The following is a 27,075-nucleotide window of genomic DNA, read 5'->3' on the forward strand; positions in this document are numbered from 1 at the left end:
ACTATTGGAAACGACTTTTGATCAAAATCATTGGAATGAACTTTTAAAATGTAGCAAAGAAAATGACAAAAAAAGAGTATTAGGGAGAAATTAAGGGTCCAAAAATGGGGGAAATAGATGCTAAAAAAATTAATTCTGTTTCCATTAGAGGTAACATTTGCTTCTTAAAGAAAACTAAAAATCTTAACCTTTGTTATTACAACTATCCTTGATGTATTTATTTATTTATTTAGTGTTTTCAGCATTGTTGTCTGTAAATGTAGTATAAGTTTTCTAAGCCTAAATGTTATTTAACTGTACACACTGAATCGTAAACACAAATCTCTCATAGACAGTTCTCTCTTTTATTGAAGAATCTTTACAATAATTGAACGTAACCACATTAAATACTGAAGTTTGAGTGATCAGCTTAAGCACCAATAATTAATGCAGTGTTAGTTTGTAATTTACTGTTTGGATTTTTTTTCCAGTGTGAAGGAAATAGTTTTTTTATGCGAAAGAAGAAACTAACTGAAATGTAGGTAGACAACCTGATTTTGACTTCGAGAAGATTTATGATAAAAAACGACACCAGAAGCATATTAAAGGTGCCAACATGATCGCTGACTGATATATATATATATATATACAGGGTGTTTCAAAACAACACCGACAATGTTTAGGAGGTGATTCCTGACATCAAGATAAGACAAAAAGTATAGACCAACCTGCTTGCAGAAATGCTTCCTTTCGGAGTTATGGGCTGCCGAAGACTCGAAAAAAATGAACATTAAATGTTTATAGCTCCAAAACTATGGGACCTACCGTAGTCGGGTCAAGACTTCTCTTAGGAAGCAGTGTGTGCCCTATCCAAATATCCATGTTGATGAGTACTTCAAATCATATGCCCGTATCCAAACTACCTCTATAAAAATTGTTGCGGAAGTGCCACAGGATTCTGAAACATGAATATTTGGATAGGGCACACATTGCTTTCTAAGAGAAGTCTTGACCCGACTATGGTAGGTCCCATAGTTTTGGAGCTATGGACATTTAAAGTTAATTTTTGAAGTTTTCGCAGCCTATAACTCCGAAAGGAAGCATTTTTGCAACCAGGTTGGTCTATACTTTTTCGTTTTTTTTGATGTCAGGAATCACCTTCCAAACGTTGTCGGTGTTGTTTTGAAACACCCTGTATATATATATATATATATATATATATATATATATATATAATACGACGAATACGCAAGATACATAAACTTTATTGCGTTCATTATACAGAAGTGCGTATTACTGAAAATGAGAACTTCAAAATTTTGCAGTAATGAAGAGCTGGCTGGCGAGCCTCGTACAATGAAAACTAGGTGACCTGTCACTGACAGCAGAACATAATGATCAAAGTAGGTGTGTACAGGCTCACCGGAAGTCCTCATGCTTAGAAACTCGATTTATGGTTAATTACCTGCTTTCATGGCAAAATGCTTATGACTATCATGTGTAGATACAGCACTACACGCAAATAAAAATAAAAATGTTTTCTACCTGGTTGAAAGAATTCAAAAATGAAACAAATGCTTTCTTAAAATATATTATTGAAGAAATTACTAAACATATTGAAACAAATGTACATAAGACAAAAAGTACTATTGGTTTTGTTTTCTTTAAAACAAAATGTGAAACACAATGTACTTTTCTTTTATTAAAAAATACCTATGAACGGTGTGATTAAATCAAAATAACCTCGTCACTTCTTATACAAATAAACGAAGACAATGGGAAGCACAACAACAGAAATACTCCAGGGACTTTAACAAAAGAAGCTATTGGTTCTTCAACGTTCGTATTTTATTTTACTTTTCGTTTGTATTTAGTTTTTTGCTACTTTCTTATGATAGTGCTTTATAAACTCTCTCTCTCTCTTAAAACACATAGAACCTTTACATAAAGAAAAGTGTCAATTTTTGTATCGTTAATTACTTTAGTGACAGAGGATAACTTATTATTAAGCTGTTCACACACTGAACATTTACAAACACATATTAACAACTTAAAACCTAAACTATCAAAATACTTTTTTTTTTTAAATATATGTATATATATTAAAGTTTATTGCGCAATCTGAAATTATCACCAGATTTTCTTTCTCATTTGCAGTAAAATTTGACACTTAATAAACTAACTGATAAATTATAAGTGGCTTATCATAATTAATGGGAAAAACTTAAAAGATTTTATAAAATGGTCCCTCTTTTTTTTTTTTTTTTTTTTTGACTATTCAAAAACATTTTTTTGCCCTTTCATTATCCTCATATGACAGAAAAAAAAGGGTATAGAAAGGCATAACACAAGCAAAACTATTTCAGAGAAGGAAAATCAACTTCTTTATTATTCATTATCGGTGTGATTCCTTTACTGTCAGATAACGGTCTGTGTTTCTTACAACGACGACTAAAAAAATGTTTATTATTTTTTTAAAGCAAAAAAAGAACATAGCAAATTGTCTTAAATCTTACATAAAAATATTGACAAACAAAATATTAAGTTTACGTAAAATGAGCTCACGGATATTATTAGCACTACCTCTTACTGACATCTTTTTTCAAATTCTATATGTACTTTATCAGACCACTTAAAAAAAGTAATAAACGTTGAAGATATGTGCAAATTGTTACAATTTGGGTAAAACCTATTTGATTATTTTTTAAAGGAGTTTCCCAATGAATGCCGAAGGAAATTTAAGAGCAACTTATGCGTAATGGTAGCATTTTTTTTAATTACACTTCGTTTCTTAAAAAACAGAAAACTACATTAAAATATGTTCTTCACCTTATGTGACAACATTCTTTCACATTAGGCATCACTAAGACATGTTCACGGACTAATTCACAATATCCTTCCAAAGCTGATGGATCCTTTTTTTCTTTGTTGTACACAGTCAGGTACGTTAATAGTTTGACAAAACAACACATGAACCTCGTTTTTAGCAGCACCTATCAAAATCTGGCACGGATGTACACTGCAGACACATCATGTTCACCATAACCTAATCTCTTAGCATGTTTGAACACTTCATTTGCAGAAGCTGTTAAAGGTAGTGGTTGTTCTAACTGCTCTCCCATTCCTAACGATAATTTGAGGTCCTTTTGCATGTGTTGCAGTGGTAAGTGAGTGGGAAAATTGCCTTCAATGATTGCTGAAAGAAAAAGAAAATGTATCAATGCACTTAAATCACATCGAGCTGCACGTAACAAATCTATAACTAAAAGAACCCGAACGCTTCACGCCACAGAAACAAGTGTGATCGTACACCAGATGATCGTAAAGGTACCATTCGAATCAAAGCAGTTGTATGCTTGCTTGGATTGTGCTTTCATATTATTCTCCTACATTTTCATTCAAATATAAACTATTGTGACTTTAAACTGCATAAGTAACGCAATTTTTCAGATTTGTACATACACGAATTTGAATAGTTGATATAATTTTTCTATGGGTTGAAAAAAAAAAAAAAAAACTGAAGTAACATCGTAAATTGCTTCTACATTAGCACTGCATTAATTTGTGAATTAGTATATGAAGTGATTCTTAAAATTTCGGTAACTTATTGCTAATTTTAGTGCTTAGGGTAGAAAAAAGTGTAAAAGTTGAAATGAAATGTTTAAAAAAAGCCAAAGCTCTTCACTACTGTACAGCTGTCAATGGCAACATTTAAAAATCCTTTAACTTCTTTATTTACATGATCACTACAAAACTTTCTGCCACAATCATATAATTCTAAAGGATAGTTCGCAACACTACAGAAAAAAGTCTGGTTGTTGTCCAAACATGTTGATAGTATTCGTATTTTTAATGCATATTAGTCGTTAATACTTAATGTTCGTTTCTTACAAGAAGACATCAACACAAAAAGATTTTATAAAAGAGATCAATAAATTTTGAAGCAGCTCCCAAGATACAGTATTTTCCCCGGAATCCGGATTATTTCCACTGCTGCAATAAAGGATCTTCTCAGCAAGTGGTCAAAAACCCAGGCAGTCGCTGAGAATTGATATCTTAATAAAGCCCATGTTAATACGTGTGTATCTTGTCCAATGATAACATTATTGAACATTTTAGATAAGTCAAGAAGGTAGCCAATAAGACCACTTTGGAACGTTGGTTCTCAAAAGACATTGCGACTAGGGATCCCAAGCGTTCCAGAAGTGGTTACTTAGAAAAGGAATGAAAAAGCAAAGAACGTAGGCACAAGAACTGCTATAAACGCAGTTTCTTGTGTTGAGACAAACCCTTATCTGTGTCAGTTATCATTCCTGTTTAAGGTAATTACATATTTTTTTTTTTTAAATTTTAAAAATTTATCGTTTTTCATTTTTATTCAAATATTACTATTATTATTATTTCTAAATACTTTAAGTCCGTATTTTACCTTAAAATACAGTTTATTTACTATTAAAATCATTTTAAATTAGAAAAATATCTTGGAATTCGAACGGGGTCCTGAAACGAATTCCAAGATTGTATTTCTATGAACTATACGTAAATGTGCATTACATGTTGCAATCACAAAATAGTGACTCTTCATTATTACAATACTTGTTATCCTTTCAATATGGTGAGGCATTTCGATCATTACGAATGAACAGTAACAATCAATTACAAGCATTCAAATGCTTAGATGTTCTGATAAATAAATAAATAAATAAATAAATAAATAAATAAACAAACGAGATCTTACAATATAAGCAACGAATAATATTCATCACGATTTTGGAACGTATTAAAACAAAAAGTAGCCATATTGTTATATAATCACATTACTTGAACTAGGATTTATAACTAGCTATGCATTTATTGTTTATTATTCTGAAGCATTAAATGTCTGGATACATTTTTTTTTTTTTAATTAACATTTCCTGTGCCTTAAAGTTATACATACAAGGAATACATTCACTATATAAATGTAACGTAAAGAATGGATCCTAAAATGTCACGAGCAGAGCAAAGCGCAAATGAGTTAACTGAATCGAAGAAAGCGCAATGTCTATGTTACGTCACTATTGCCAGATTCAAAATAGGCATCAAAGATATCCAGATTTTCATAAATATAATCTATTCTTTATTCATAAATATAAACCTGCTTTAATGCTGGATGCTGGCAACATTGATAGAATTTGGTTACCTATCTTTGATGCTTATTTTGAATCTGGCAATAGTGACTTAACATAGACATTATGCTTTCTTCGATTCAGTTTACTCCTTTGCGCTTTGCTCTGCTCGTGACATTTCAGGATCCATTCTTTACGTTACATTTATATAGTGGTATGTATTCTTTCGTTTACACCTTTTATCTCCTGCCCGTTTTTATCCTTCTTACCTTGCCACACCACTGACTACGGAATCAACTTATCGTTTCGAAACGTATGGAAAATATTTAGGCTTCCCGCGGGACGATTCAATGGAAGTAGCCAATTTTTTGTTGATTTTCTTTGCCTGTTTGGTCTCAATATGAATAAGTATATAGGGTGGAACGCTAAGTCATGTCTAAACCAGCAGGTGATTCTTCTCAAGATAGGCAATTAAAAAAGTCTATATCAATATATACGTCATAACTCACCGTTCCGAGGATATACGAGGTGTTCGAGAATATGCTTCTTAGATGGCAGGATGCCCATCGGAGAGGAAACATGAGAGAATTTTACTTTAGGCCCATATCCAACTTCTCGCCACATGCGAATTTTGACTATTCGTCGCCTGCTGGGGACGTTCACGATCTTGAGATGTGTGTTGTTCAAGCAGAACATCGTTCGAGAAGCGCCAGGTATTTCAGAACATGCGCGTGCATCCATGATGCGTTTGTTTGTGCCTATCTCTGCGCAAGTCGTGGTCATTCTGAACACTTCCTGTAACAACGCCTCCCGAGAGACGTGTACCATTCCTCAGGTTTGTATTAAGTATATGTTAACACTACTGTTCGATGTCTTCATTCCACCTGCCTACTAACTATTCCTACTGTGATGACTGTTTCCATGTTTTCGGCATATTAATATGCTGCTCCGGCTTGTCCACCTCTACTCCCGTATCTAGCGTCTGATTCGTTCTTTTGGTTCATCTCTGGAACGGTACACAGTGGTCGGAAACTGAAAAAAGCGGTCAAAAATCGAGTTTTTCAACTTCGCCTCCTATGAAGTCGGTATTGATATTTGATTATAAGAATATCTCCTGCTTTCAAATCCGGAGTTTTAGGACATATGTATATTTTCGCTGTTTATAAAATGCAAGTAAACATGAACACATAAATGTGTCGAAAAATCGGTAAAATATTAGCCAAACAATATATGTTATGTTTTAATCATTTATATCATTTCTGAGGTCGATGAAAGCGGTTGGATAGTACATTGGACTCAAATACTTGTGTTTAGTGAAGTTTTATTTGTTAGCTATTGTCATATCATTAATATGATAGATTTGTTAGGGTTACCTACAAGTTACATATACGCTAAAGTTACTAGCTCTGCAGTCTAAGCTTATTCTTGCTTATCTGTAAAATAGAGTTTATTGAATTGTCCGTAAGTAGTACAAAGGTTGAGCATTAGAAATAGCTGCACTCAAGTGCATTTGGAGGACTCAGCTCTATCTAACTGCAAATGCATGATAAGTAATGTAGTTGTGGTCACAATCGATATCCGCTATCTGAGCCTTACAAAGGGAAAGGGCATATTGTCTTGTACGTAATTCGGATTGCCCTTCGTCCCTGAATCAAAGTTGTAGTGATAGCATCACATATTGCAGTGATAAACTATCAGTCATGTGGAGCTGCCGTACATTACACGTTAGTACAGTAGTATATGCAAAGATCCTATATTGAATCTTTTAATCTTACCAAAACTACGTAATCCTGAATTAAATTACATTCCAGTAAGTATAAGTGTTTCTTCGAAGAAGTACGAATGCAAAGTCGCGAACTTTAATTTTGTATCCTAAGGCCAAACACATATTTGTTTTACACCGTCTTTTTATTAGCTGCACATACAATTAAAAGGAGAGCACATTGAACCTGTAACCGATTCTTGGGTGCATATTAACACCTGTCGTAACTTCGTACTGGCTAGCGATATCCAATTCACATAAGGCGTCAACATGTTATGTTTTCAGTTTATAAACTGTATGTATGATTCACGATGATGGATTTAAAGATGGCGGCTTTTATTGTTTTGTGTCCTCAACAATTTCTCCTAACCTTTATTATTCCCCTACATTGTTCCTTTGGTTATATTTTGCAGTATTTAACATTTATGCGAGGGGTTTCCACACTTTTGGACCACCCTGTATACATATTAACTGCACGTATTGCACCAGGGATTCTTCGAATCACTTTCGAAGTAGTTGCAATCGATTTAGGAAGGACAATTACGTACAGAACGATAGAGACACCCGTCAACTTCCATTGTTTCAGAATAAACTATTTTTGTCCGCTTTTTCCCAAGTTTCCGACCACTGTGCGGTGCGGCATCATGCACATACTGATATAAAGGGTGAACAAGAAATTGATGGACTGGAAGAACTGTAAGGATTGAAATTTATTTCCAAACTGGGAAAGTACATGAAAATGAAGACACTGTACAGAACAATTTGAATAAGATTGGAGTTCTGGATCCAATTTCTGGACCCAATTTCCTGCATATTATGTATCCCCGTCCGCATCAGGTCGAGTCCTGTAGTTCGCGCAACTTCTTGGCTCTGTGGGGACGTTTAGCAGACTTCTGTTTACATAAGGCCCAAAATGCCTCTATGGTCCGCGCTTCGGGTACATTAGGCGAGTTCTTTGCTTTCTCAACGAATGGGATTCCTTCACTACGAAGAAACTCGACAACATTCTTGGAGTAGTGCGATGTAGCAAGGTCCGGCCCAAACAAAACGTTCTCTCTTCGGCGTCTGGATAAGGAAGGAATCAACTTTTTCAAATGTTCCGTGAGGTATACGTTGGCGTTGATGCTACCTTCAGATATGCAGGATTCGAAACTGTTCCCTCGCTGTATATTGCTTGCCCCATCAATATTTTCTTGAAGAACTTGCTCTGCCTCTTCGTTTTTTCGTCGTATCGTAGCGCAGCTGGATCAACGCATGGAAATATCTCTTTCCTGGAACTTCATCTGGCTTCCAAGGCACAAAGGTCTCGTCATCCACTACGAGGACTTTTGGTAAACTTAAGGGTATCCTGACTTTGCACTCTTCTTCTGATCGTGCTCGTTTTTCAGTTTGGTCAAGTAACATGTCTGTTTCATTTTGCACATACGACTTTCCAGTCTAAGAATTTCTTGTTCACGCTTTAGACTTTTATGTTGCCTATTCTTAGAGGAATGACCTACTGAAGTCTGGGCATACCTTAGCGTTCCACACTGAATATGGGGAAGAAAAACCATGGACTGTATTCCAAAATCTTCGTCCTTATAATGCGAATATATTTGGACATACTTTCGTTACGCGTTTTGCACGCCAGATCATTTATTTCGGAGAATTTCTTTCAAACAAACACAGGTTAGATTGATCTTCATCGACGTACACCATACTCCACTAGCAATCTAGTGTCGCATCTAGTTTTCTATTTAAATCCGCCAATATTTATTTACAACCATTGTATGTCCTTATTTCAAAATACCCCCATTAACCTTAAATCTTTATATAATTTAATTAATAACAATATTACAAACAGACGAGTGACTTGTAACCAAGGCCATACCAATAATACAGGAATATTGTTGGCTATTATCGAATTGAGCCACTTGGTTATTAATTAGCACATTTCTGAATACTACGAGAACAAATTCTGACTTGTATATTACTTTTGTTAATTCATTTCATGTAACATAAAACTTTTTTTTTTTTTTTTTAATATTTTTCTCAACTTTCAGAAAAATGAAAACTATAGGTCCACTATCCTTTACATAATATTTCATTTCAAGAAATTATTAAAACACTAAAGTTTGTATATCAAAATAACAAGCGAGTATTAATTTTACAGTTGCCAATAGCTTCGGGTGACGACTTACGTTACGAGCTTAAATTGACAGAAGTCAACACAGGTAAGGCCTGAGTAAGAGAGATTGAGATTGGGTATAACATACCGCAAAGGTGTTTTTGCACTCGTCAATATTACGTTACGAGCCTTACTTAATTGATAGAACTCGACACAGATAAGGCGTAAGTAAGAATAAGAGAGATTGAGATTGGGTATGTTACCGAAAAGGTGTTTTTACACCGGTCAATGTTACGTTACGAGCCTTACTTAATTGATAGAAGTCGACACACATAAGGCCTAAGTAAGAGTAAGAGAAATTAAGATTAGGTATAACATGCCGCAAAGGTGTTCTTGCACCCATCAATGCAAAAAATACAGTTAGTCTGCCACAAAAGACGATAGTATATAGCAAACATGAAAACACAGTGACACGCACATGAGTAAGATTAGTAACACAGTGGGATATTAATCCTCCTTTTATGGAACTATGCGGTAAGGGTAAGAAAGGTCCGTGTTTTTACGAAAGATAAATTAATTGCATTTCCGGCTCGTCACTGAAGACGGAAACGAATGCATTTAGTGACAATATACAGGGGCAAACACATAAAAGGCAGAGAAAAATGATTTAAGTATAAACATTAAGACAACCATGATGCATGCGAGAAAAACATGGAGGTGACGAAGAAACATAAACGCTTGGAAGATCGTTCGGTAGATATGTCCGAATTCAACAATTTTTTATGTAATGACTGAGTCAAATGACAGAAAAATGAATAAGTAATACGTTGCAATGATTATTCACTCTGAGGAAACAGATTCTTAACTAAGATTACTGTAAATAGCAAACATCTAATTTCGAAAGTTTTTTTTTTCTTTCTTTTCCTCTTCCTTTGTTTCTTGAAGTACAATAGAATAGTAACAGAACTTCACAACGACACGTATTTTAAATTAACTTTAAATATCACTACTATTAATATTATCCATGGCGTTTCAAATCTGTTGCCTCTCCTCAAGAGACCAACATTTGAATACTAAAGTACTCAATACCATACTGTGTTCTATAGTGAACCTAAACGCCTATACACGATCCAAAACATTATACGAATTCAATCTTTCTTACTCACGACTTACTTGTCAGTACGCTAGTACGACTTGAACGTCGAAATTCCACGAACTGGGCAATTATATTAACTGCTTCTCGCACAAATCAAATTTTTCTACGATAGGCGTGAAGTTTTCGGTCGCCAGGTCGTCATTGGTAACTAAATATTTTAGTTTAGTTTGGCGATAGGCGTTTGGTTTTCACTTTGCACTCGAATTGTGAGGAAAAATGTCGACTAAACTCTCTGATCTGGCTAACTGAATTAGCACCTGAAATTTCATGCCGTGTTCTAAGAATAGGAAATCTACGAAAAATTCTTAATTTGAGATGCCATGTACCATTCAGACTTAACAAATGCAGTACCTGACCCAGACAAAATCCGGAACGTGAAGGAACCACCATATTTTGTCGAACGTGAAAGAATGTTGGATACTTTTGTTACATTTTCACCTTAGAGTGGGGTGGGGGGACTCTGAACGGCGGGCGACTCTGAACATATTAACGTTTGTCGTTTGTTTCCAAAAACCACCATCTTGAATTTGGTAGAAAGTGGTGGAATTGGAAGACGTTTGTGTCTGGTGAGCTAAATATTCGTGCGACGTGCGGAACTCACGTTTGTTTTGGAGAGAAAAGCGAAAGAGACAAACATGAATGTAAGGATCAAGTAATAAAACAGCCATACTGTAGTTTGCGACCTTGGGTATATAGTGTGTAATTTCTATGAGATACAGCACAGAACCACGTTGTTGATGGATGGAAGTTTGGCGGGGATTTAGTCATGCCTGACTGCTACATGCTGACTGGTGCTGCCATCTCTGAAAAATTACGAACACTTAACCGACAACCTGCGTTGTGGGGTTACTCTGAACATATTTGATGGGGTGACACTGAACGCAGCTTTGTATTGCTCTTATGATGTTTTTACTATACAATTTGTATGCAATGCCTTATCAGGGTTTCATGTTTCATTACAGCTGCCCAGAGACTACAAGAGAGTAAAGAATGGCAAATACGAACGATGGAATGAGCAAACAATGGCGTAAGCCTTCGAGAAAATTAAAAAACTGTCCCTCTGCCAGGCTGCCGAGAAATACGATACCCAAGGCACGTTACACTTGCGGTTGAAATCTGTCAGTAGGAGGTCACAAAGTGGTCAGCCCGTGTTTGGGAAAGAAGAAGAAGACGAAATGGCAAACTTGTTGCTCAAGGTAGCATGGAAAGCTTTCCCTATAACACCGCAAAATGTAAGAAAAGCCTCATTTGACTACGCTGAAAAGAAAGCACTGAAACATCCTTTTAACAGGGAGACGCAATGGGCAGGAAAAGATTGGCTTCGATTTTTTCTCAAACGAAACCTTGAATTATTATTACGAACCCTGAAACAGCTATCTCTTGCAAGAGCAAAAGGTTTCAACAAGGAAGTTGTCACAGAATATTTTGATCTGCATCAAACCGTAGAAGGCACTGGCTTGGTCAACTCTCCGGAACACATCTACAACGTGGAAGAGACTGACCTTTCTTTCAACTACAAATCAAAGCGTGTTGTGGCAGACAAAGGTTGTTCAAATGCAGTGTTCGTGACATGCGCCGAGAAAGAAGAAAATGTTTTGTTAATTACGTGATGTAATGCTGCAAGCGCTTTCATTTCTCTGTCCTGGGTTATCTGCAATAGGTAACTGGATCGAATGTTCAAGATGCAGCTGTTGCAGTGGCGTAGCAGCTGCCCCCGCAACCCCCGCAGTGCGGGGGGGGCCCGAGGTATAGGGGGCCCCGAAATCTTGCGATGAATAAAGGTTTAAAGAAGTAGAACTTCGACCTTACTTCTGTCGGCTTTACAACTAGGGCCCCTTCTCTATCCTTTGCGGGGGGGCCCGCAAAAGTGTGCTACGCCACTGTGGTACCGCATAGTCTGTGTAAGCACTGGTGACAATGTACTTTTATCTGTGGACGATGCAGAACCAGTGCGTGAGCACATGTTAGAATTGCTTAGTTCTACGGGGTCTACGTTCCCCGAGGAGTTTTAATAAACAGTAGATATATTATTGATTTTGTTTTGACTTTAGTAAATCTCTTCCTTTGTTCTTATGTGTTCATTTCCACGCACGTAGCATCCATTCTATACCAGATATCGCGCAGTGCTTGCACTGAGTGTTGAACAACATATTGGGTTTTCGATTCCATGTAAAGTTTCTTCCATTCGTTGCGAACCGTTTGCTTATAAGGTAAATTACCATGGAATTGTTCAGTGTCCCCCCACCCCACTATAATAAGAGTTTTCGTGAACGTTTCCAAACAATTAAATTAAATTAAAGCCACAGAAGGTTTGCGCTCTATCTTTCAGGATAAATTTCTGAAGCATTTTGAAGAATGTCAGAATCGTTGAAGCAAATGTGCGTTGAGATGAATACGCCTGAGGTTGAAAGGTTCCTTTAGTTTAAGGTTAGATTTTTTTTTATTTTATTTTTTTTTATTTTTAAGATTGTCACTACGAGAAACTTTATTATTAACTGTTACTAACTGTATGGCATTTCAAGCCATAACATAGAAACTATGCACACAATCTTCGAATACGTGTATATAACTTATGTACTGAATCCATCTCTTACGAAACTAATTACCTTGTCCCTTTTCTAAAATCGTTGGACACGCAAGGGATGTCAATTCCAATATTTCTAAGACGTCTTTTTGTTGCAGACCAGCACGATCTGCAAGAGCCATTCCTTCAGCTAATCCTGCTAAGGTTACTCCTGCCATCAGCTGCAAAACTAAATTCATTTTTGAACCACTTCCAACTTCACCTGAAATAGAAAGTTTTAAGTTTAGATAAATGAATGTATTATTATTATTTATTTATTTATTTATTTATTTGTTCAGTTTATTAATTAGTAATACAGGTATCTACAAACTGAGCACCGTGGCTCAATGCTAGAGAGCCCAACTCTAGCTCAGGAGATCCCTGATTCCATTGCAGTCCATATCAACTTCGGAAACATCTTTGGACTGCTGTGTGCACTGTAGGAATGCAGCAAATAATTTATTTCTTGGATACAATATAAAGATTTTCCCGTTTCATTCTTCAGATGATGTTTTCAACAAATAATCGTCAGTCAGATAGGTTTCTAGATTACTCGGACACTACTATTTTTTTTTTTAATCGAATGTTTATTATTTGAAGAAGTTTTAGTATCTATTTTCTTTAATTACATCTTTAACCTCTTTAATTAGTGCCTATTTATTTTCCCTTTTCCATGTTTCTAGTGCCTGAACATCCAGTAACTACTAATTACAATATGTACATAAACACAAGAAACTAATAAACCGTATTCTTTATTTCTTTACATTAGCTTTCTCACATCATTTTAACCTTCTCTTATTAACAACAGTTCTTAGTAATGTCTCAATAAAGAGGTAGATTTAGTGAAATTTAAACGATCTTTCTTTATTAACTACTGTAGTACATAGGATAGAAATTAAGTTCCTTGTTATTTTATTTATTCAAGGCAAGTTGCTTAAAGTTGATAATTTTATAGTATCATACAAACTATGTGACAACTATAACGTTTTTCAAGCAAATCCAAATCTTGACAATTCGTGTTTTCGCAATACCAACGGTTCATTTCTGTGATATTTCGGGTGAGAAATTTGTAATTAGATTGGGTAAAACTAGGGGATCACTATTGGGCATTTTCTTAAATCTGACGACCTCTAGTTCTGATTCTATCTAAGGATAAGTACTATTTTAAAAAATATAATTTAACTACATGTTTCTTAACCTAACTATTTCAAAATGAACTATTAATTTTACAAATTCACCGATTGTAAAGATGAACGAATATATATATATCTTGTTTGATATTTTACCAACAGTAAAACTTCATAAAAACTATTGTTCAAATATTAAGAGGGGAAAACCGAACCCTTCTAACCTTTCGGATAAAATAAATAAAGAATAACATACCTAAGTAAAATGAATTCTTTCCCATAGCCTGGAAACACGACTGACATTCATCAAATAACGTCCTGTCTCCGGCTGCTAGAATTACTAAAGTACCTTCTTCTGCCTGGGTTTTACTACCCTGTACTTGGGCTTCTAAGTATCGGCCTCCTTTAGAGATGATAGCCTGTAACAAAATACAGTTAAGAATTTCAGACTTTTTTTTTTTTTTTTTTAAATCTGACAATCATTATGTTTTACATTCTAATCCTGTAAATGTTTACAAAATAATCTTCAGTTTTTCACAAAACATTACTGAAATTTCTCACATCAAAAGTACTGCAATTCAATTTGCGCTGAAAAGCTGTATCATAGATATTATTACAGAAACTTAAAACTTGCTCGCCCTCTGTTTCCCAGTACTGTCTGAAAATCAGATTTTCGTAATTATTCGTGCTTCATCATCAAGAAGAGAGAAATTTAAAAGTAAGGAACATTATCTGAGGATGTACGGGATGTCTTAAAACATTAACAATACACAACATTTAAGAAAAACAGGAAGGATATCCGTTTCCTTTATTTAACAATAGCGATAGAAAGACAGGGACATTCCGTCCTGCGTAACTTATGTGTTACATAAGCACGTGAAGCATAATTAATCTATTTATTTTCCAGTTACTGGAGTTTCGGAGAAGTAAAATATGTTTCCCCCAACCTCCTGAATCTCTGTTGACGCTCTTCGGTAATTTTCCAAGAAAACCTCAAAATATTCTCAGTTGGTTATGCAAAGAACAGTCTTTCGCTTATTTGTTGTCATATTTTAATAAAACCAAGTATACATTATATTATTCTTCAAACTAATGTTATTTTAGTTGGTGACAAATCCGTAAAGTAGCGCTGATCACGTGATAACTTTAAAAATCTAGGTGAAAGCTTCTACCCTTTTTTGGCAACTGTTGCTGCACCTGTAGAAGAAAACTAGAGGAAATATTACAGAAATTTAACCCCTTTACTAAATAAATAAATAAATTCTAGTGCCACGTTTAAAACATTACAGGGTAAATTTGCCTTTACTGAAAGTATTAGAAATACTTGTTCACAAGTACTGACTGGCTCTTAATTTCCTATAATCCAAATGTGTATTAATTTTACCCGTTTACTACAGTAATGCTTTGGTATAGCTATTGTTATTTGGATAGATTAACAGTTAAAATTATATTGGAAGAAATAACTAGCGTACTATATGGAGTCTGTATTGTAATACTTACATGATACTGTTTTCTAAGTCCGAACTGGTTCCTTCTAAACTAAGAATATTAAACTAATTAATTAACAAGCAAAGTTTTTATTAATTTATGATCAGAAAGAATGCAAGTTTACTATAGTTTATAACTAACTATACTTTGTCTAGACCATAGGAAAATAGAAAAAAAGAGTTCTGAAAGAATGCCATTTAGAGAAAGAACCTCTAGCTATGTAACTATTGTCGATTTTCTTCTTGCAACAAGGTTAAAATTTAGCATATACCGAATAATAATAAGAACCAGGTAAACATTGAGTTGCTACTCTGTAGATGCCAGTACCAGAATCTAGTAGCAAAAGTACAAAGTGACTTTCACATTGATGGCTGTATTAAGTTTAGAACAAACACTCTGGTTTGCTAATTATTTAGAATTCGATTTCGTGCACTTACAAAATTACACTTGAAAGTAAATTATACACCCATCTCTCAGAAACTGATATGTTTATACTTACTTCAGCAATATCCTGAGAAGTTTCTGCGTCCACACCTGTCATTTCCACGTAACCTTTTCCTGACATTTCTTCCTGTAGAACGCCACAGTTTCCAAAAACCAACTGAAATTAACAGCAACGAAAGTTATGATTGATATAAAATTCTGAAAAACAGAATTGTAAATAAAAACAATGATACTCACCCTGTTTGAACTTTCTTTTATTTATTTATTTTTTAATGTGTATTTGTCAATTATTCGTTGATTATCGGAATATTCGCTACCATACTGGCAATACTTTGAAGTCTAAAAGGTAGGATAAACAAAGTGGATTAGTGAGCTATTAAAGTTAATGTTTAAATAGATAAATGGTTTATCTTTACAGTGTACTTATTAGTCTTGGAATATTGTAATTTAATACACAGACTGTAGTGGGGATCGCAACGGTTCAATGGCTGAACGCTCAACTCTGTGCGTGGAGTCTCTGGCTCGATTCCAGTTCGTGCCAAGTGAGCTCTGTAGTAGACAAACCTTGTATACGTAGATTTTCTTGGGATTCTCCCGTTTCCTCCCACTTTCTTTGTTCTTTCATTTTGTTCATTCTCATATCAGTTCGCGGTGCAAAATTATGGAACGTAAAATAATAAATCATGTTACGAATTGTTGAGGCGCTGAAAAATTTTCAATAAAAGAACGAGAAAGATGACCATTAAAAACCTATTTTGTCTGCTAAGCTAGATATAGTCGTGGGTTAAAAAAATGTGAAGGATAAGGAGGGTCGTTGACACGATCGAGATGAAAATCGAGCCAGTCACCCGTTTTCTTTTTATTCACATCATCTTTTTAATATTGTAAGCTCTTAGGCTTTCGTGTTTCTTAAAATTCCATTAGTAATATTGTAAATTTGTTAACATAATAGATTTAATGTTACTGAAAAAATAGGAAAGATTTTGACAATTCTACATACTTTACTAAAAAAAAGTTCATAAGACACTACAAAACTACGAAATCATATCCTATTATTATAACTAGAACTTTATCATAAGTTAGAAAAATAAAAACGCGTGGGCCGGATCAGCAAGAAACTAAGATGAATAAGGATAAGCCTGGATTAAAGTAATGTTGAGTATTTGTTTATACTGAGACCCTCTCAAAGTAAATTAATTTTCATATAAAACATCTTAAGTTAGTTTTTACGCTTGAGAAGCACACACACAGTATCCTTCGCTCGAGAAAGTTTAAAATTCGGAGCACACATGAAATAGTCATACAATAAATAAATAAACTTGAAAAGCAAATTCGCATCATTATCTTGATTGTGTATCATATTATCACTTCACTTTATTTATGAAATGACACGATATCTTTCAGTTTAACGTCCCACGTTTATGACCTTCAAAATAAGGGAGATGGATGATTAGGGCAAGTGAACGATGTTGGAAAAACTGGTGGACTAAGAGTGTGGGAGGAAATGGCAGTGCCCTGAGAAAACCCGTGGACACGATGTGGTCCACCATAAAATCACTAGGTCGGGATCGAACCAGAGACCCCATGCACCACAGGTAAGCTCTCTACCACTGAGCCATCGAGACCCCTTCAGTTTATTTAATCATAATTACTACTGACTTATACTTTGTATAGCAAACCCGAGTTTCGCTAGGTAGAAATTTCGCGAAATTAATCTTACAATTAGTATACAACTTACTGAAGCTTTTAATGTTAATTTTTCTGTATGATAATCAACGATAGGTGTATCTAGGTATTTGAATTGAAACAATATTTAAATGCTAAAATATTAGTACATATGAAATTAATTATTTAAGTTATTGTACACATTCTCGATCCACTTTTCGGAAAGTTCATTCCAATATGTGTTGCAAAGAACCAACTTACAATTTAAAAGCAGTAAATATTATTTATGAGTAAGTCATCGAAAACGACCTCTCCCCCTTTCCGAAAAAATAAAACTTTAATTGTTTGACACAAATCGAAAAAAAAAAAAAAAAAAAAAACACCCACCCACACAAACTGTCAGATATTTTAAAAATGATTTTCCAGAATAAAAATTCATAATGAATACCTCTTTCGCAGCCTTTGGATCTGCTACACATGAAAATGTTATATCTGCTGCTTGTACAACGTCCGAGGGTGTCATTCCTTGTTCTGCACCAGCTCTCACAAAATCTCTGCACTGAAATACAAGAAAGAAACATTATTAGCAATTTGTTTATACGCATTACACTGTACTGGGACAAACAAATAATATCAACAAATAGTGTTCGTACCTTTAGTACACACAGGATTATAATTATGGATTTGCTATAATTATGTAATTCGTGACACAGTTTTCACTTCCAGCCCTCCACCAAAGGTACAATCTCCATCTCTCAAGTTCATTCGGAAAGGAATATATCCGTTTGAATAGGGTTATTGTCGGTCAGATATGAACTGTCTACGCCAAACGGCACTGTAGTCAAAACTCACCATTCGCCTCGAAGTTGCAAAAGAATATCTCGGAGAGAGGTTATGTACTTTTGTAGTGATTGCACAATTTTCATGGCAGTAACCAAAGGGAATAAAATTTACTTATTATAATAAAAATTGAAACCTAAAAAAATATCTATATCTGGAAGTGTTACGGAACTAATCATAATTATGAAAAGAGATTTTCGTAATTAATCAATAGGTGATAAGAGTGAATTTAAAGAATAATTTTAGAGATGATGCACTTATTTCTTTTATTATTATTATTATTATTATTATTAAAAGTTTTTAATTTTCCACCGTTATGCCCTTAGGCTAAAGGAGAGGGATGATTATGAAAGAACTGGTAGAAAGAGAATATGGAAGACTCCTCCCCCACAAAAATAGTCACGACCTGGAATGAAACCCGGGACCTCTCGCAGCAGAGGTAAGCACTCTACCATTGAGCTAACGTACACCCCCCCCCCATTAGTTTTTCAGCAATGATTTCCCTATACTACAACTTAGCTTTATATAAAGCTTTCGGATGGTGGCATATGAACATAATGATCATTAAAAAATATTTCCTTCTCTATTTTTCGTAAAAATTGCTTAAGATTCTAAAGCTTAACTCCTTGGAACATAGTACTTCTATCGTTGAGATATATTATTAGAAACGAAAGCTTCAGACATACGTAGAGATCTCACAAGGAAACAACCGCGCAGTGACATTCTCTATCGATATTTCGTGTTGCTTGCTGCATTCTTTTCAGTTAGCATGCGATTTTGCGATTAGGTACTAGTTGCTACATACAGATCTATACTTAAATACTTCAACAATCTAAACCCCAACTTGGAGAATGTAAGATATATTACTTAGAAATAATTCCTGGCTTAAATTTGATATTCAAGATATTAGAAATCGTAGTAAGTTTGGTTCTGTTTACTTTGTTAGAATTTTCATTTTTAACGAGTAGTACAGGTAAATAATTCTATTAGGAGAGTTAAATTAAAGTCAATACTTTCTTTCTGTTCTATTTCCTGCCTTGATCCAGTGTTTAATTCAGGAATGCTTTACATAGAGGTCTATGCATAATACCACAATACAAGCATAAGTCTTATGTCTTTCAATATTTCCACAACCCAAAAAGAGGACGTGTGGATATACTGTGATCGACCGCAAGTACATGGTGAAACTGCCCAAGAGAGGGAAACGAACTATTTAACACGTAGGTCGCCACTCCGTCAGTATCTTTAGTCAGTTTTTAGTGGTGGTGACTATGAGTGCTCACCAACGTCTGCCACGTGAGATGCATTGAGTTCGAACTCGGGCATAACACTGTGTCTGGGCATGATTTGACCCCCCCTCAGACCTAGGGGACTGGATGCGTGCCAGCAACTGCTGCAAAATCCGCGTTATGTGCGTTTTCTGAAACGAACTGTCACATACGACGAAATGTGAATGTTATTTTCGAAATCGGAATGTGCAAAAACAGTGACTAAGCAAGAGTCAACTTTCAGAACCGATCGTCAAACAGGGTCGTGTTGAGTATGAAGTCATGCTCTGTGTGTGGTAGAACTACGAGGGGGTAATTTACTTCGAGTTCGCTCCTACGGTCGTACCATCAACGTTAATTTTTATTCCGAATAGTTAGAGTAGATGTATGTTGTACTGCGCAAGAAATATCTTGGGCTGGTGAACAGAAGCGCCCCCTACTGTAACGAAAACGCAAAACTACGCTCGACTCGAAACATCCAACAGAAAATTCAGTAACTTGATACCATCAAAGTGATGCCACATCCGGCACATAGTCCTGACCTTGCCCCTTCGTGATTAAGTATCTTTGGTGTGGGAGCCCATGTAGTACGGATTCCACATTAATCAGTAGGTCCACGTCTCATACAGACTCGCTGCTGACCGGGCGTTAAACTCAAAATCAACTCTACTTCCTGAGTCACGGTGTTTCACCAACCGCAGAAGGTAGAAACAGCAGTTATTGACTTCTTTGCATCTAGGGACAAGACATGGTATCGAAGAACTGGCAGCAAGGCGGCTGCAGACAATCCAACAGAAGGTGATATACTCTAAATGTTAACCTTGCACGACTTATGACTTATCCTTGTATTATAGTGGAATTTCCTATATTATTAGAAACGAAAGCTTCAAATATACGTAGAGATCTCACAAGGAAACAACCGCGCAGTGATATTCCTGAATTTTCAACTGCTGTATTTAACAAAAATCCCTGAATATAACCCTGCTATCAATGTTTTTAATTTTTTTTTTTTTAATAGATTTTGGTCTTCGCTTCGCAAATTGCTAAAACAATCTTAGATTTGCCTGACATTTTGTACGTTTCGTATCGCATTTTAGGAAGTGTAGAAAATCATTATAATCATATTTTACTGGTTTATGTGGATAGAAAATAATAATAAAAAATAATAATATGTATATCACGAACAATATTGATGAATAAAATGCAACCCAAAGAAGAGGTAATGTTAGTTCCATTTTAAGTGTTTTGTTTTATATATTACCTAAGGTGGTAGTTGGTTTTGAATGGGATCGAGTTTTCTATTAAGTGCTGAACACGTTATACCGTTACGAAACGGAGAATTGGAGTTGAGTTGAGTTGATTTTGAGTTTAACGTCCCTTTCAGCAGCGAGGCTATATGAGACGTGGACCTACTGATTAACGTGGATTTCGAACCACATAAGCTCCCGCCGGGAATCGAACCCGGGTCTCCCACGCCTAAGGCGCGTACGCTAACCGCTTAGCCACGGAGGAGCTCACGGAGAATTGGAATTATGCAGTCTACGAAACGAACCTTTATTTTTACAATAAAGACAAAATAAATTAATTTAACAAAAATGTTCATTTGCTAACTGACGTTTATTTATCACTGAACATTTACTAGTGTATATGACATTGAAGGAAAGACAATGAATTATTATGTTACGCTGCAAAAGTAACTCACTTCGGTATGAACATAAGTGTATTGCATTTTGCGATGTACGCAATGTAATTCAGTTTATAAGTATATGTATTGATTTAATTTAGTGACTGAATATTTGAATTGAATTTATAGAACATTCAGTACGTATTTCTTCCGCTGCCTTAGTTGCTTATGTAACAGAGGCACTGATTTCTTATTAACTTGAAAAATATGAATTTGAGAAATAAATTATTACTAATTTTAGAGAATAACATTACACATCAACAGACAAATGAATAAATAAATAAATAAATAAATAAATAAATAAATAAATAAATAAAAGTGAGCGAAAAAAATTAATTGGTATGAAGAGATTCAAACGAGATCAATCTGCTCTTACTCAGACTAATTAAAGAACACTTTGGTCCTCAAGATAAGAAATCGTTGCTGTAACTCAGGATACATTTAAAAAAAATCTATCATTACTTAGGTATATCTCTTGATGATAACGTCTGTGAAGGAATTGTCATATGCAGTTAAAATCTCAAATCAAAATCTTATGTTGTATGATGATCATAATGTGCGTATGATTTATTTCTCATACGTAAACAGTTAAGACTTTATTTGCAGTATTTTCTTAGTACTAGGATGGTAACATTACCAAACTCCTATTGTATTTTCCTCTACAGAAGACGTCTTCATCCCGTCAAACAGTGCCAAATCAAATTAGCAATTTCAATTACACTCGCAGGCTATTGAGTTGTACTGCGTATTTAGAAACAATGAAACAATTTCCAAGTAACCTCAAAATGGGAACCATGTCATACTCGTGTAACTTCCATTTAATCTATTTAGAAATGTAAGATGTTGTCATCTATTTTATTTAACCGCGTTCTCGCCATGCTTGAGTCTTATAGACAGTGTTCGAAGTGAAAAAAAGAAAAAAAGAAGCGGTATGTTTTATTACGATTTTGACGCGACACACCGGCAACTAAATGTTGAAATACAATGAAAGTAGGTTGCCTAAAAGATTGTACTTCTATTTACATAATGACTGAAAATCTTTGAAGAGTTTCTCTATATGGGGCGAGGGGGGGGGTCACATGAAGAAACCTTGATCCCCCACCAACAATTTTCTGAAAAAAAAAATTAAAATATCCCTATATGTTGTATTATAGAGAATTATACACGAAAATGCTCAAAAAAGTTTTTATATTAACAATTTAATGCGGGGAAAACTCCCGGACTCCCTACTCGACTGAGGGGTATTCCAAACCCCGGGAAGATCTGTCCTCCACAGCAAATAACCCATAAATTCGGCCATGTTCAAAATAGACATTTATATGCACTAAGACAACAAGACACACACAAATAAAAAAAAAAAATCAATATGGCACATCAAAATATAAACTAGATGGATTTCTTGGAAGACACCTCATTTTAAACACAAAAGATAGGGAAAAATAACAAAAATGTCGGTGTTGTCAACTTAGAAATTATTTCTACATAAAAAAATAAAATCTTTAAGTGCAAAGCTACTCTCGTCAGTTACTGTGTATAAAAATGGATTTATTAAAGATATTTAGCATTTACTCTCCAGTGACGGCATGTCTTGATCACTGAAAAACCAGAGCCGATACATACGACCACATACCGTCTCACTTCGACCAGCTTACAAAACATTATGTCCGTTTGTCTACCTGTCAACAGGAAACAGAGAGAAACAAGAGAGAGAGACAAAAGACTAAAGACAAGCAAGGAAGAAGTGTATTACTGGATTACAAAGTTGAAACCACGAAGTGGGGGATGTCTCTAGCGGACTTCTACAAAAGCGGTTGAATCTAGAGATCAGCACTCGCCATCAGAGTATCAGGTAATCCTACAATGTCAATAGTACAGGGATAAGAAACAGACCATGGATATATATTTTTTAAAAAGAGCAAAAACGGTACAATAAACTGCTTATTGTCTTCATCTTCAGTTATCGGGAAATATTGAACAAATCTGATAACTTATGTATTATTCTTCTGTTAGTCATACGCGACACAAAGTAAAGCTTATATAAGAAAGATAACAATGTTAATTGCGCTGATAGCTCTAACTGTATCTGCTCTTCACATCATAAACGCAAACATTTTTATTATCCTGTTATCTCTTGATTAAAATACTTTTTCTCTATTATCAAGACAGTGCAGTTTTAACAGTCTGAACCATTAAATCATGCCTTGGACATGCAACTATTCTCCAATTATTCTTGCTTTGAAATAGAATTACGGTATAAATGAGTAATATATTATCTGAAATGGAAAATCTGTTGTTTTATGTTTCTACTTTCAACGAATTTCGAGATATGGCCATCAAATTATAATATTTGTAGAACCACTCTTTTTCTCTTTTCGCCTTCTCCTTTCCTTCTACAGTAAATAACAAAAAATTGTGAAACATGTGTCTAATTATTTTAAATAAGAAGCCCAAATATCGAATTTCATGTCTCTAATCTTAAGAGATTCCGAGATATGGAGACCTTAGAATTATAACTGCCAACCTTCTTTCACCCCCTTCCCGTCGAATTGTCAAAAATGCTTCCTTAGTGGGACATAATAAATCCTATGCCCTATCCAAATTTTAAGTCTCTAGCTTAAGCGATTTGGTCTGAGCATTGATCAGTCAGGATTACTTCTTTTATATATGGAAATAAAGAACTGGGTAGAATTAATAACAAGGGGCAACTCCTTTGGCATTGTCCTTGTCCATTGCAGTCCAATTTACATGCACGTTCTTGACTAAACTTGGGCTCAAATGTCATTGAAACTGTCATCAATCGGCTTAGCGACCCCAAAGCTTCGAGAATAATACTGGTAATTTTGGATATTTTATTGTCATCCTTTCTCACCCCTCCCCGCGCCGATGGGTACTGCCACTTGGATTTAGATGACATTGGAAGTATCATTATTCATGGTGGACGACCCCGAAAGCTATGCTTTGGACACTAATATCGATCATACTCGATTTTTACATGTAACCCCCCCTTCAACCTTAGGAGTGTCTTACATTAAAAAAAAAAAAAAGTAAGTCATGTGTGTGTATCAACCTGTTTTTAGAATGAGATTATATGTTGGGTTTCATTTTCCTAACATGAGAAATACGTAAGATATTCTATTTCTTACATAAATTCGAAGAAGACCACAGGGGAAAAAGAAGGTACCGTAAGTCAAGAAATGGTTGAAAATGAGTTAAAAGCAGAATAATGTAGCCTGAAAGGTGTAGTTTGCATGGACTAAATCCTGCAGTAAGGAGGAGGTTAGTTACTAAGAAATTTAATGCTAAAGAGTTTGCCTAAAGGGGAAGAAGGAGGTAAGTCAGTGGAAAACAGGACAATTGTGTAAAATTATACAAAACTGATTTGCCTCCTTTCCCCTCCTACAGTCTTCATTTTAAATCGCCTCTTCCTCTTTGAAGCCCTGTACTTCCCTCTTAGGATACGAACCATTCCATATACAATGTCTTCCAAATTGTTTTTGATACCTCCCCTTAGGATACGAACCATTCCGTATAGCCTATGGTGTCTTCCGAATTATGTTCTTTCGATAAAATAATTTTGCCAAGTCAGTGGTGTGGATTGTGTACCGGACAAGCAAAAACAAACATCGATCTTTATAAGATTATTATATAAAGATGACAATTATTACTGTTTACGAATATAAACCCTCCTCAATCAAGATTATGGAATAAAAACTAAATGAGGACATATTGAAAAATCTACAAATTTCTCTCAGGAGTATTATTTCACTTTTTTCTAGGGACAAGAATTCTTCATCGATAGAAGTAGACCCTTCTCGTTTCATATTAGTATATTATTATAGTATTGATTATATATACATAAACATAGAGACAGTGCAATTGCCCCGTTTGACGCTCCTGATAGCTATTCAATATTCAATTTAAGAACTTCTTCGTCGTCCTGTAAATCACACAGCTGTTTATACTAGGGATGGCCAATTCCGGAATTTTTACTTTCCGGAATCCGGAAAGTAAAATCGGAAAATTCCGGATTTCGGAAAAATTCCGGAATTCGGAAAAATTCCGGATTTCGGAAAAATTCCGGAATTCGGAAAAAATCCGGATTTCGGAAAAATTCCGGAATTCGGAAAAATTCCGGATTTCGGAAAAATTCCGGAATTCGGAAAAAATCCGGATTTCGGAAAAATTCCGGATTTCGGAAAAATTCCGGAATTCGGAAAAAATCCGTATTTCGGAAAAATTCCGGAATTCGGAAAAATTCCGGAATTCGGAAAAATTCCGGAATTCGGAAAAATTCCGGAATTCGGAAAAATTCCGGAATTCGGAAAAATTCCGGAATTCAGAAAAATTCCGGAATTCAGAAAAAATCCGGAATTCGGAAAAAATCCGGATTTCGGAAAAATTCCGGAATTCGGAAAAATTCCGGAATTCGGAAAAATTCCGGATTTCGGAAAAATTCCGGATTTCGGAAAAAATCCGGAATTCGGAAAAATTCCGGATTTCGGAAAAAATCCGGATTTCGGAAAAATTCCGTAATTCGGAAAAATTATTTTTTCTTTTTGTAATCCTAAGAATTTTGTTCAAATGCAAACGAACAAATTTCCTTTTTGTAATCCTAAGAATGTATGATGCAAGTTAAGCTGAAACTTATATCTTAAAGTATACACTACTCAATCTTCCCATGGTTAATGAGATGTAGTCCAAAAGTACGATGTACTCCTAATATTTAATTTTTGTTTTACTGTGATATTGTCCAGAGGTAAGACATATATTACACTGAGATAAACAACTTGACATAATGAAGATGTTATCATACGTAGTTTTCCAGAAAATCGTGAGAAACTATTTTTTATGAAGTTAAAATATGCGTCGCTTGTTGCCAGTGTAATGCAATTGATAACTTTTATGCTGGAATAGTCTTCTTATTATTATTATTATTATTATTATTATTATTATTATTATTATTATTATTAATCGTTTATGTACTGTAAAAGAAAAATATGAACCGTTAAGTAGTATATTTTATCTTGTTTTTTGATATCTTCTAACAGTAATAACAAATTGCTTGTAAATACGCAATGATTATCAAGGACAATGGCATATTAATGTAAGGACTACTCTGCAGACTAGCAATAAACAATAAACAATAACATAAACAATAGTCCCAAAAAAAAGTAACTAACTTGGGCACGTCAGAATATTCGCGAGAATATAGGGACGCATTGAGACTAGCAAAAAACGTGGTGTTATTATTACTCAAAGGGCCGTACGATGGAGGCTTTAACGTTAATGTTAATGGCACCAATGAGCACTTACTTGCTCTAATGGTTAACCTCACTTTTGAGATGATTCTTAGAAGTGGGCGTGTTGGCATGCAGTTGGAGTACTAACGATTTGCGTCACTATCGAACACTAACTTAGCACTAGCGACGTTTAAAGTCGAAATTGGAGTCTGACATAAGTGGCTTGTCAACTTCACGGACATTATATTTTCCTTGAATGCGAGAATTTTGCGCCCTACCACAAAAATAGGAAAAAATGCACTCGCAATATATTTGCACTGGAATGTTTGCGCCCTACCCCAAAAAGAGGGGAAAATGCGCCGGCTATATATTTGCACTGGGATGTTAGCGCCCTACAATTCAACTTATTATTGTATTGTGTAAAGTAACTTCCACTCGCACTTGAACTAGGCTTGCCTCTCATCGTCTCAGTGAGTTACTCCATCCGTTATAATATTCCGAACAAATGAAAAAAAATACAATTTTAGTTCACTAAAGGGCAATCCATACAAATACAATTTTTCATTATACTACAAAATTTACAATAAACGTATAAATGACTGATATATAATTATTTATTAATATAATCAAAGAGTATAATTTAA

At 35.0% G+C, this 27,075-nt stretch overlaps 1 protein-coding gene across 2 annotated transcripts in view; it reads right to left on the reverse strand.

The window, feature by feature from the left end:
• Window positions 1–1,557: 1,557 nt before the first annotated feature.
• Window positions 1,558–27,075, reverse strand: part of Ndf (Nucleosome-destabilizing factor) — a 177,705-nt gene continuing 152,187 nt past the window's right edge. For both annotated transcript variants that reach the window (XM_081747384.1, XM_081747383.1), the window contains exons 5-9: window positions 17,848–17,958; window positions 15,790–15,891; window positions 14,059–14,221; window positions 12,719–12,898; window positions 1,558–3,175 (exon numbers count right to left, since the gene is read on the reverse strand). In XM_081747384.1, coding sequence (XP_081603510.1) covers window positions 2,976–3,175; window positions 12,719–12,898; window positions 14,059–14,221; window positions 15,790–15,891; window positions 17,848–17,958 — 756 coding nt within the window. In that variant the 3' untranslated portion in view covers window positions 1,558–2,975. The remainder of the gene's footprint in view (window positions 3,176–12,718; window positions 12,899–14,058; window positions 14,222–15,789; window positions 15,892–17,847; window positions 17,959–27,075) is intronic.

The sequence above is a fragment of the Thermobia domestica genome, unplaced genomic scaffold (assembly GCF_964235325.1).
Source record: "Thermobia domestica unplaced genomic scaffold, izTheDome1.hap1.1 HAP1_SCAFFOLD_209, whole genome shotgun sequence".
NCBI classification, from domain to species: domain Eukaryota; kingdom Metazoa; phylum Arthropoda; class Insecta; order Zygentoma; family Lepismatidae; genus Thermobia; species Thermobia domestica.